At 41.0% G+C, this 13,005-nt stretch overlaps 1 protein-coding gene across 1 annotated transcript; it reads left to right on the top strand.

Moving 5' to 3' along the window:
* The first annotated feature begins 5,363 nt into the window (after positions 1-5,363).
* On the top strand, positions 5,364-5,840 carry LOC128881192 (uncharacterized). The gene has a single exon (XM_054131979.1). It carries the CDS (start codon positions 5,364-5,366, stop codon positions 5,838-5,840), a length of 477 nt encoding a protein of 158 aa, XP_053987954.1.
* Positions 5,841-13,005: the final 7,165 nt, after the last annotated feature.

Here is a 13,005-nt window from a genome sequence, read left to right as displayed (position 1 = left end):
TTTATCCACGAAGATTAATGTCTGTTTGTTCACGTATACGCGTCTATTGTATGCGCGAGGAGTCATCCCGTGTGTAATTGTACTGGCGCTGCCCCGCGTCGTCGTTTCATTTTACTCTGTAGTGGAAATCAATATTAACGGTGATATTGCTCGTGGAAATTGAGGGTACCTTGTTGTTGGGCAAACAAAATGAAATAAACAAAACTCTGGTGGCAGTATCGGAACGTAGCCATGCGTCGTATTTGTGGCGTTCTCGAATGCATCGTAAACATTCTCCAAGAGTGAGTTGCGTTCGTTTTTCATCGACTGTTTGTAGAAGTACGAAAGAAAATCATCCAAAGAACGGTACTAAATGGCACCGATGAAATCCTAACTTGTTCTTTAAGAAAAATAATTTATCGAATTTGTAAATGATTGTATCGAAGAAATCGATTGTTTCTACCACCGTATCATGCGTGGCCTAGTAAAAAGTTATAAATCGAGGCAAGGCAAAACGAAGCGGCGAAACGAATTTTAAGTTTTATTCAATATGTTAAAAAAGGCATTTCTTCATAAAAAGAGGAAGAAGTTTGACTCCGTCGGAATATCGTATACCGATTGTAAGCGTTTTGTATTGAGAAAGGAACTGGAGTCGACAAAGCAGAATAGAGAAGTACGAGGCGATAGGGAATGAAATGGGAAACAGTGCATTTGACTTTCCTATCAGCGTCAAGTGCTTATAAGCGTTTAAATGACTCCTCGTTTGCGAAATACCACTAACAGATATTCAAGCATATTTCTGTACAAAAGTTTTTCACCTCTCTTTAACAGCTTTTCACCAGATTTAAAACAGGCGAAAAATTTAGTTACGCTTTCATTCGATTTCACTAAACACATTTGTAACCGCTAACGTAATTTTACGTCTTTCATTTCCACAAGCTGTAATCTTCAGCCTGGAGACCATTGACGTCAGTGCTACGACATTTCATACACAAGAGTTGGAAAAGCGACTCTTAGGACTCGATGTTAGGCTAAAACAAATGATCGTTAAATTCTTTATTCAAAAAAGTAAAAACATTGCACCAAGTACATGAAAAAATGGAGGACTCAAGGAGTTATCATTGAAAAATAGAAGATCCCCATAAAAAAACTACAAAAAGTAGAAAAAGATGTGAAATCGAAATGAGCTGCCAGATGATTTGCCTAGATTTCCGCGGCCTGGAAATCAAATGCTTGGCGTGGCCAGACAAGGCATTCTTAGATCATCAATACCCATACTTTCTCTCTCACAGACTTTCAGGCAATTTGTCAATTTAAAACTCTGACAATATTATGAGTACACTTTCATTATTTTGCGTTTTAAAATAATTCTTATTCATCGACACCTTGACCTTGCCGGCCATGCCAAGCATTTGACTTCAAGCCCACGGACATCTAGGCAAATCATCTAGCAGCTCATTTCGAGTTCATATCTTTTTCTACTTTATTGTAGTTTTTTTATGGGGATCTTCTATTTTTCAATGATAACTCCTTGAGTCCTCCAGTTTTTCATGTACTTGGCGTAATTTTTTTACTTTTTTGAAGTTTTCTTATCAGATCTCACTTCTTTTTACAAATCATTTATTATATAGAATCTATTTTAAATTTATAAAAATAAAATTGATTTTTCTGTAAACTCTACATAAGAAGTTTAAATTATTTGTTCTTTTAATTGGGTAGAGTAAAATAAAGGGAGAAGGGATAACAAAAGCGAACATATATATATTTCTATAATTTATTAATTATAAACACTTATTCGTTCAATTTATATACCTGCAATTTTTTTTTTGCTGCAAGAAATTTTAATGTTAATGATAAAATGAGAAAATGACTCCATTTCTATAAGCTCTACATAAAAAGTCTAAATTAAAAACACTTTAGTGGCATGGATCTATTCGGTGTGAATGAAAGTACCTGACAATTCAGATTTTGACAACTTACCTTGTAATGAAAATGGATAAACATTTTACAACAGTTGCTGCAATTTGTTAACGAATAACCTCCAAGCCTGTGGTTCCCTTCATTTGTATAAGCTCTACATAAAAAGTCTAAATTCAAAACACTTTGGTGGTATGGATCTATATTAAAAACAGTTTTCTGTATGAATGAGTCGCACGCGGGTTAACCCCATAAGTACGTGCGAGACTCGTAGTCTTGTATTCGGGCCAATCGTAAATATTACGGGCTTGGCCCGTAGTACATCGGTCGCGGCAATCATAAACATTACGGGCATGGCCCGTAGTACGACGCACAGTGCGGACAAATTGCAAAATTGTGGACAAAAATCAAAATTTCATTACTAATGTAAATATATTGCCATTTATTCACAAAAAAAATTAAAATTAACCATAAACATTCATAAATTCACAACGAAATTATCAAATTTAACAAAAAATTAACAAACCCCGATTTTGATGAAACTTTATATACTTTGCAACGTGATTTCCCGACACGGTCCGCGATTCGCGTTGGGAAGCTTACCGTACCGTCCACCACGTGTGTCGCTGACGAAATAGGACGAGCTACGCGAGCTCGTCGCACGCGCTGGCTCACGCGCTTCCCCCCAGCCTCACCTCAATGGTCGGCGGCACGCGGCACCTTATGGCGGCCAAATTCAAATCGCGTTATCGGCGCGCTCGTCATCGGCGGTCGTCCAGTCTCGTCCCTCGGCGACTTTGGTGGCGTGTCGGTGCTGGCATCCCTCGAAGACTCTGGAGCGGGCCGGGTCTCGGTGCACTCGAGAACCCGGCTGACTTCGCTATCCTAAACGGCCACCTGCCCCCTGACGGGCGTAGCGGAGTCCAGGGGCTGTTACCAAGAACCACCAGCCCCTGTTCATTTGAGCTTCGTCTGGCCAGTCCGTGCAGCCGGCGCCGGGTTGGACGGGATCGGTAGCCTCTAAGCCGCATCGCTCGGTGTTGCCGTCGTTAGCCCAACGCTATTGCCCTTCAGATACGCAAATTAATCATAACCCTGAGTTACCCTGATGGCGCTCTCGATCTTGGTCGGTCTCGTACCCTGCGGAGAGTTCACCTCTTTGTGACGTGGGAATCTGCCACGTCACAACTTATTTGTGAGACCTTCCGAATGAATTACACCATCTACAGTACGTGCGACTTTTGCGTTTTGAGGGAGAAATTAACCCTTTTGTCCGAGCCGCCCCTTTTACTTTTGCTCGGAAACGATTAGAGATATCAAAAAAATGTTCAAGTAAACATTACACTGTTTTTAGATGCCTATAAACGAATACCAACAAATTAAAAGAAAAACGAATTTTTTTTTTAAATTACACCCCCCCCCTCGAAATTTTTGAAAATATTGATTTATTTCTAGATCAGTAAAAGCGTCTTTTTATTCTGAATCTGTATGTGTGAGTTTATGATTATTATACAGAGAAATGATGTAATATTGCAAAATTTTCGCTTTAGTAGTCCATATTTCTAATTCTTTAGGAATTTTTTTCTCATAAATAATACAAGTTGCTCCTATATGTTGTTTGACAAAATATGCTTCGTTTTGATCAAGGATGTGAGAAATAATTTTTACAGAAATCCATAAATCAATTGAATCAGAATTTTTATCTTCCAATTGTGACTGTACACCAACAGTACGGTCCCTTATTAAAAATTATGTAAAACCGAACGTTGCAAGTATTTGCAAAAAAACTTATAAGTTTCTTAAAATATAACAAATAATGCATAGAAATATGTTGAGAACTCAGGATATTTGTTGCCGTTTGGTCTGTACGTTTATTTAAAGATTTAGGTACTCGTAAGAGATAAATGTCACTTCAGTCATTCAACATCGATAGAAAAAATAAATCTATTTTCAATAAATATAAAAGAAAATGTATATACCTTCGTTGGTGCCTTCCATTATACACAATTTATATAAATATATTCACTAGTTGAACTAGTTATAATAATTGGTCAAGAAAGAATATTTTGCTCCTAATAAATCACGTCTGACAGTCCTTTCTCTATTATATTTTTAAAAAACGTTTCACCACTACTTTTCACTTTATATAATAATATGTGATCACAGGTTGTACTTTTTACACTATCTACCGTTTTAACTTTTTCTTACTTGGAAACTCTATGAAACGCTCTCTCTGAAAAATGCTTGTATCTGATTCTTCACCCTATGATACTAATTCCTATTTCTCTAATTGTTTATACTATCCCTTCTCTGCAGCAAATACATTCTTAAAGATCAATTCTTTGAGCGACAAGCCATACCACATCTTCAGGACCGCTATCGCTCAGACATAAACCTAAGTGTTTAACTTTCACTCCTCTATATCCAGTCCACATTTACGCTCTTCCAAACAATCTCCATCTATGCTTACATTCATATTACCTTTTCAATAGTTACAAACCAAAAAATACTAAAAACCAATTAAAAATAATAAAAATTATTGGTATATTATTATTGTATATTGCATTATGGATACAAATGATTGATATTGTTGAATGTTTATTTAGGAAATAAATACAACAGAGTTTTAAACTAAGTATATATTTAAAAGTATAAACTATAATTTACAAAACAGAACCGATGTTCTTCGTTCAGAGGTTTTCTGCTAACTAACTGCCGAGAGTCGGAAAAACTATAAACGGTCAGGGGGCGCAATAAACCGTGTCCTTCTCAGGCAAAACCGACCCCCGGTAAGGAGGGGACTGCGTTGACGACCGCAACTACAGAAAACGTACAAAATTACAGGCACATAGTGCTTATTCTCAACAGATATATGATTATTTATAACAATTTCCACGCTGACACACATTTTCTACAATAGAAATCTGCCTCACATTGTGATATATACTAATATTGAATTTTGTCCACTTAGTCCGCACTGTGCGACGGTCGCGATTTGTAATGTGAGCACAATTAGTTACATGTTATTCTTGGCCGCTAATTTTTTATTATTGATTTTTGTATAAATACTAATTATGTTTTTGACTTACGTTATATTTTATTAATTGATAATAAATATTTTGTAGTATTATATCTACCACAATTATTATTATACATCAGGTTGTAATTACTTATCAAATATTTCACAAAGTTAAACCAGTTGTATATTACACATGCAGTAGTGCGCAATTGGTACAACGATTTGCCGAACGCGGAATGGCTCGAAGGCTGAGCGATCTTGTTTACGTTTTGGGCCCAGGCTGTTGGAACGTAAATCGTAGGTTAAGGGGTTAAAAGGTCATGCTCGTCGTGTGTATGACGAGGAGATACGTGACGATCAGTCATGGGCGGTGGTGAAGTGCACCTTGATTCGGCGCTTTAAAAGACCGCTGCCATTCGCGCGTTTGCTGAAAGAAGCAGGGACGTACATGGCGAGCCCCTGGCAACAACTGGGAGATTATTGTTTTGAGAAACTCTCCAAGTTGCGCGCCCTAAAATTGAAGATCCCTGATGCGTACTTGGAGGACGCTGTCATCAGCAGTATAGGCGACGAGACGATCGAACGGACGATTCGCTCCAATCGATATGAAAACGTCGACGAGTTACACGCTGTGATGAAGGAGATGGGGTCGATGCCACGAGCGACGGCCCAGAAAATGGCGAGTCCACGACAACGTGGGCCTATGAACGAAATCGAGCCGACGACTTCTACGTCGACAGCGAAGCCGACATCGTCTACAACGGCGGAGGACACCCGACGACGGGCGGTTACCTGCTTTAATTGTGGAGAGGTGGGGCACTATTCGGGCAGGTGCCCAAGCAGCCCGGTTACCTGCAAGTCTTGCAGTAGACAGGGACATTTGAACAGATTCTGTTCTAGGTTGAAAGGCATGAATACGACATAGGTGAGCGACGAGTAGTTTGATATTTTAGCAAACAGACGACGCATGATCAGAGTAAGTACCACTCTTATGAATTAGAGACGATGGCCGTGGCGTTTGTTCTTTAACATTTCCGCGTGTAATTGTTCGGATTAAATGTCACGGTCGTTACGGATTGTAATGCGCTTCATATGACATTCACCAAAACGGATTTAGTACCGCGAATTGGATGATGGTAGTTGGAAGTGCAGTACTTCAATCTTGCCATCGCGTATCGCGCGGGCACGCGAAGTAGAAATCCTGTGCCAAGAATAGACGTTTATCCGGTAGATGTGACCGAGGCGAATTGGGTTTTGGCCGCTCAATAGCAAGATGAGCAGTTGTGTCGGGTCCGTAGGATTCTCGCGCAGAATGTGCGGAATGTCTTTACTAAATTGTATTTCTTTAATTAAATGTTGAAGGGAGGTAAAATTTACCGACGCCTAGATAACGAACGCATTGCGTGGGTTGTACCGCGCGCGGCACGTTTTCAAATTTGTCGCTTCTGCCATGACGATGCGGGGTACTTAGGACTAGAAAAGACTCTGCGGCGGATCTGCGATAATTGTTGATTCGCGAGATAAAATTGCGAAGCAGTAGAAAAGGCGCTACGATTAAGACCTTCGAGAAAGGGGAAGGCGTGCGAAGCTGGTTATTGCGGCGGAATCTTGGATAGCCGCGGTCGAATAAATCGAGTTATGACCCAAGAACCGAATGCACGCATCCCCAGCAGGTATTAACCCATAGTTGTGAGGTTTGTTACGGATGTGGTGGCCTTTGATTACAGAGTAGAACCATCCACCGTGTCGACGGATACGAGTTCGTCACCGAAAGGTAGATGGAAGGCCGTAAGTTGCAGCAATGATGTCTAGCCGCTGGTGAATGATCATGACTCTGCTGCTGGGTCAGTAGTGGACGCTGATCACTACTGAACATCGATGATTTGCCTGCCATCGGGCTAGGAGTGACAGCTGGTTGCTCTCAGACGATGAAGAGACCGATATTACGGCAGTGGTGCTAATTTGATTACCACTGCGTGATTGTTTCGAACGGTTGGGTCAGTAGTGGACGCTGGTCACTACTGGATGCCGATGTGCCTGTAGCTGTTGAGCTGAAGGTGACGTCTGGATGCAACCTGAGTATGTCGACGAATGTCTCGCGATGAGGCATGATTTTGTTATTAAGGAAGGAAATTCCAGATAATCGCGGACCTCCCTGGGAAAAAGGGAAGTAGAAGGGCCAAAACGGTGGTTGCAGCTGAATGGCTGAAACCTTGGGTTGCGGCCATTGAATAGGGAACTATGGGAAACTAAAATTTTTATGTTAGTCAGTTCTCAGGTAATGGAAGGGGACGGGCCCGTGGCCATAGGTGGCCGGTGCCGTTGCCCACAGAAAATGAGGTCAACGAAGGATCCCCGAGCTGAGTGCAGCAGAGCCTGAGGGCGAGGCCTGCTGAAGGGATCCAGACACCGACGTCCGAGTCACCAGACGATGGTGGGGACTGGTCACCATCGGGTGACGAAGATTTGCGTACCATTCACGGGAAAGTGATGTCTAGCCACTATAGAATGGGTCGAGATTTGGTCGTCATGACAATGGTGATGTCTAGCTACCGTTGTATGACAATGTGTGTACCATTAAAGGGATAGTGGTATAGCCACTATCGAATGGTACAAGATTTGGTTATCATGACAATGGTGATGTATGGTCACCGTTGTATGATAGTGAGGGGGACCATTAAAGGGATAGTGGTGTGCAGCCACTATCGAGTGGTCCCATGTTATGCCGCCAGGCCGATAGTGATGTCTACCCGCTATCGAATGACGATGAAAGAGATATCACGGTAATGGTGTGGTCCACCATTACGCATCACTTTCCCAGGCCGGGAAAGTCACTTCTTTGCCAGCCTTCGATGCGTGCAGAGCTTTTTGAAATAAAAGAACATTGCATTTCATACGCGGCGATTTATATTTGCTTTTATTCTCTCGTCTTACACAACTTTACGAAATTAACATATTCTACCATTGACCGTTGCTCAGGGATGGGGACACCGGGCGGGTCCCTCCGCCCGGGGTCTTATAGCGTAGGGATTGGGGGAGGCAACTTCCTCCCCCGGGACTCATGTAAGTTGGGAAGTGTCCTGTTGAGTGTTCGCGTGAACCAGGCAGTTCCCATGCAGCTTAGGCGGGTGTGGGGTTTTAGCGGGTAGCCATCGGGAACGGACGCGCCTTCGGCGCTCCCGTCCCGAATGGTAGTCGCGCATACTCTTGGTTTTCCCCCAGGGAAACCGAGGTATATATGCGTAACGCATTCCCCCCCCCCCCCCAAAGGATTTGCCGCACCAACAAACTAGAGGCGACTGAGGGGACAGAGGATAAAGAGTCTCACAGACTACTCTGACGTGACGTGGGCCCACGTCAGACACGAAGCGGTGTCAGATTGGCGCCTGCGCGTAGCTCATGAAATCAACTGACGATACCGTGCAACGGTTGGTTTTGTGAACTACGCGCAGGCGCAAATCTGACACCGCTTCGTGTCTGACGTGGGCCCATGTCTCGTCAGAGCAATCTGTGAGACGCTTTATGCATTTGATTAGAGGTGCTACCACCACGGAGGTACGGATCATACCGAATGACCACGGATAGCCAAAATTTTATTCGAATACTAGATAACAAAAAAACCAATGTAGCGATTTATACGCGTTGTTTATGTGATTACACAATTAATTTATTATTATTATTGTTAGCAATAATACTTTGGTAATAACATGGCATACATATACAGGGTGTCCCAGCCTTAGTGATACAGCACTCTAACTCCGAATACTATCGGCCGAATGCAAAATTTCAAATATGCAAATTGCATGGTAAAGTGGGGCTCATGTTTCAGCGAGAAGGAATTGTTAACTTTGTTATTTAACAAGATATGATGGTCAAGTTTCGTTTTTCAAATGGAACTATATATTTTTTGTTATACTATGCGATAGTACTTTTCAAGACGAATTCATTAGGCTTTAATGTATTTACCCGATTTTTATTAGTTTTCAAGCTATAACGCTTCAGAGTTTGCTAATTTTCAAGGAAAAAACTTGGTTCGGTCTCAAGCGGTCCCATTGATGCGGTAAGCACCATGGGGTTTTTGAAATCGATACGGAGGGTCTCGCTTGCGATTCCAGGCCCAAGGAAGGAAAACAGGAAAAGTATTACCTACCTAAAAAATTCTCGGCGCTACAAGTAATGCATCAGTAGCGGTCAACTCTTTTCCCGTTTTCCTTCCTTGGGCCTGGAATCACAAGCGAGACCCTCCGTATCGATTTCAAGAACCCCATGGTGCTTACCGCATCAATGGGACCGCTTGGGACCGAACCAAGTTTTTTCCTTGAAAATTAACAAACTCTGAAGCGTTATAACTTGAAAACTAATAAAAATCGGGTAAATACATTAAAGCTTAATGAATTCGTCTTGAAAAGTACTATCGCATGGTATAACAAAAAATATATGGTTCCATTTGAAAAACGAAACTTGACCATCATATCTTGTTAAATAACAAAGTTAACAAAAATTCCTTCTCGCTGAAACATGAGCCCCTCTTTACCATGCAATTTGCATATTTGAAATTTTGCATTCGGCCGATAGTATTCGGAGTTAGAGCGCTGTATCACTAAGGCTGGGACACCCTGTATAACGGTCCGCACGGAGCGACACTCTATCGAAGACTTCAGGAACTAAAGACAAATGAACACCAATGCATTGCTATACATTCCATGTCTAAAATTTATACTAGAATCTTACATTTTCTTCCTCTTGTATTATAACTGTCTTCGGTAAATGTTAACATGGTATCGTACGTATTCTACTACTAACACTATAAGATTTCACACTTTAATGTTTCCCTTAATCGTTTTCGTATACCTGAAAGGGGTCATTCTTTCCGATAGCTGCTCAATAATACCAAATAATACATATCATTTAAATGTTTTCCTCTTCCGTTTATGCATGGCAAATAATTGAATTCCCTGATGTTCCATCGGCCTAATTATGAAGCTCTTCATAGTTGAGTAACACTCCCAGAGGCAATTAGCCGTTGTTGACAAACGCAATTTACGAGATGTAACTTTGTGGCCATGCAGGCAGACGGAAGCGAGCGTGCCTTGTGTCGCGTTCCTAAATACATCGGCGTTGCATCTGCCGGGCGGCGCATCCTCGGTAGAAAGCATCGTCTCTTGCTTTCGAAGTAGCCAAGCGACATGTCCTTTGCACCCTTATTTACTAACGCGAGAATGTGTGCTTACTATCTCCAAAAGTGTTTCAATTTGTGAAACAATTTGTCCGACTGTAATACTATTACCTTAAACTAATTAACTTTTCCTTACGGCATTCTTTATTTTCAGTAGTTAGTTATTCTTCTTACATATTACAGAAATAAGAACTTCTATGACGCTTGTCGTAAGAAATTCATAGGAGATTCATCTCGAACAATGTTCACGTGTGTATCACATAATAACGAGATACTATCGTAAATGTAGGTGAAATCTTCGATTTGAAACTCCTTCAGAAGTATGTTTTATATTACTAAACAATCTTCGTTTATCTTTACAGTTGTTTTATTTATTATCCCCGCAACTACTACGCTTAGCATCAAACAGCACGTAAACATATTCTATTGTACATTGGTAATAGTTAAAGCGAGATGGTCGATGGAAAATTTCACGAAGGAATAGGAAATATCGGGGGAGGAGGAGTAAGTCGTAGTTGAGCATGGTCGATTGGCTTCGGAATCGACGAAAAGAAAAAGAGAGAAAAATTTTCGTTCGTACTCAAGGATTCAAGGGCTAGCGTAATACTGGCAAGCGATAGTCGTGTAGGAATGGATGCGCGAGACCGAAAGAGGAAAGGACAGCTGAGGTTGTGTTGGCTGCCGGAGGTACGAATAAGAGGAAGTGAAAGGGAAGAAGAAAGGACCAGCATCGTCAGAAGTTGGAAGCTACAATGGCAGTGTGTCTTCTGGCGCCTTCGAGTCTCCCAGACACGCCTTCCAGCATGGGCATCTACAAGAACTTATGTTAGTAACCACACGGCGTTCCCCCATATGCCACGATTCTACAATATAATCCACACCTCTCAAGGATCATTATTCATTCTCGTAGATTTTGCCGTGCGTACCCATGAAAACAGAGATTACGCGTGTATTTACAGATTACACCCAGTCGTATAGGTTTGGCAGTTTTTTAAAGGCGATTCGAAAAACGAATGTGCAATTACAAGTTCTCCGATAAAAGGGGACACTAGGTGGAACTTGTAGTACACATCTACAGTCCGTTCAACGAAACGAGTCACTAAGTAAAAACAAACAACTCCCTGGCTTGTTACGTGATCAGCTCTGCGACTACGTTCATTGACTTACACATGTTACAACTCAGAGCTAATTATAAGTTATGGTTCCAAGTGTGAGAGTTGGTTTTGGTACGCGTGAGAGAGTGAGTTAAGTTGGTATGTGTGTGAGGAAAAGAGGTTAGACTGAATCAAGTTAAAGCATGTACGTGGTATTAATGATGTCTTAATATTCTGATCCATTATAAAATATAATAATCACAAAAAGTGCCCAAATTTGTTCCACCTTCCCACACCAAGTTCCAAATGTGTACTTCATGAGTTCAGGTACTCTTCACTGGTAAGTATGGTCACAGATAAGTTGGAAACAGGCTAAAAATGGTTAGATTTATGCGAGCCTTCGAAGTAAACGTGTGCTTTCTTTCCTCCGTTGAGTATGTAACATTTTTGTTATGTAATTCTCAAGTTCGGACGAAGAAAACGTTGACATATCAACGTTCAAATGATTCCGACAATAGGTCGGAATATCAAATACCAGTTATGAGAGTAATATAGAATAAAAAATAATAATAACACTGTATATACTCGTTATAATTATACAGGGTGTCCCAAAAGTCGGGGAGGAGCCGGAAATGGGGGATAGCTGAGACGATTCTGAACAACAATTTCCTTTGCAAAAATGTCGGATCGGGCTTCGTTAAGGAGATATTAAGCGAAAACCCCGACCAATCAGAGCACGCGTAGACCGTTCGAGCAGCCGCAGTTTGCAAAGGAAATTGTTGTTCAGTATCGTCTCAGCTACCCCCCATTTCCGGCTCCTCCCCGACTTTTGGGACACCCTGTATAACGAGTAACTACATACCATAGTCAAAGAATTTTAACTTGAAAAAGGAAAAGCTTATCTTACGATGCGATGTGGGATCTGGAACTCATAAGTTGGTCCTGTCCTGCTCACGTGCTCGTGTTTATACTTGGTGACTCGTCTCGATGGAGTATAGCGTCAGAAAAGTCTAAAAGGTCCGTCATAATAGACCTTAACTTTAGTTACGCAAACAAACCATGTCATCGTCGAACGGTTGTAGCTGCCGTGGGCAAAGTACTCGGGTACAAGAATGCGTGTCAAAGGCTCGCACAGATTACTCTGACGTGACGTGATCCCCCGTGGGTACACGTCATTAGACGCGTGGTATGAAAATCTAACATAGGGTTTTGCATGGCGACGTTCACATTAATCTGACGTGACGTGGGAAGACGTGGACTGACGCCATCTGACGCGACACGCGTGTTCCCACGTAGGCCCACGTCATAACACGCGTGGTTAAAATGTAACATAGGGTTTTGCATGGCGACGTTCACATTATTCTGACGTGACGTGGGCTTATGCTATCTGACGAAATGTGAGTTCTGACGCGTCAGGAACACATCGAAACTACTACATTTTTTGTGAGCGTCGGATGTTTTCTAGGAACTTGTTTTCCATTTTTAAAGATTAACTAATTTAAAAAACAAAAACTACACTAAAAAGAATAAAATAATTTTTAGTTAATTTATATAAATTTATATGACCAGTAATTTATATATATGAGCAGCTCAAGATATAATTATTTATAAAAGTATGAGAAAATGCAGTGAAAATTTAACTGCATTATTACCAGATCTTGTAAAATTATTGAATAAGCAATTTTTTTTATTGAAAAAATTAATTTATATAATTATTTACTTATTTATACCAATATTTATTTTAATTTTAACGAAATTGATTTGATTAGTTATTCTTCTTTCTGTAAATTTATATACATTAAAATTTAAAATATCATTCC

The sequence above is a fragment of the Hylaeus volcanicus genome, chromosome 8 (genome assembly GCF_026283585.1).
Source record: "Hylaeus volcanicus isolate JK05 chromosome 8, UHH_iyHylVolc1.0_haploid, whole genome shotgun sequence".
Classification (NCBI taxonomy): Eukaryota; Metazoa; Arthropoda; class Insecta; order Hymenoptera; family Colletidae; genus Hylaeus; species Hylaeus volcanicus.
This window is presented reverse-complemented; position numbering and strand designations above follow the sequence as displayed.

What these genes read in the sequence shown, in the direction of transcription:
- LOC128881192 (XM_054131979.1), top strand. Translation starts at nt 5,364, where the DNA reads ATGGCGAGCCCCTGGCAACAACTGGGAGATTATTGTTTTGAGAAACTC.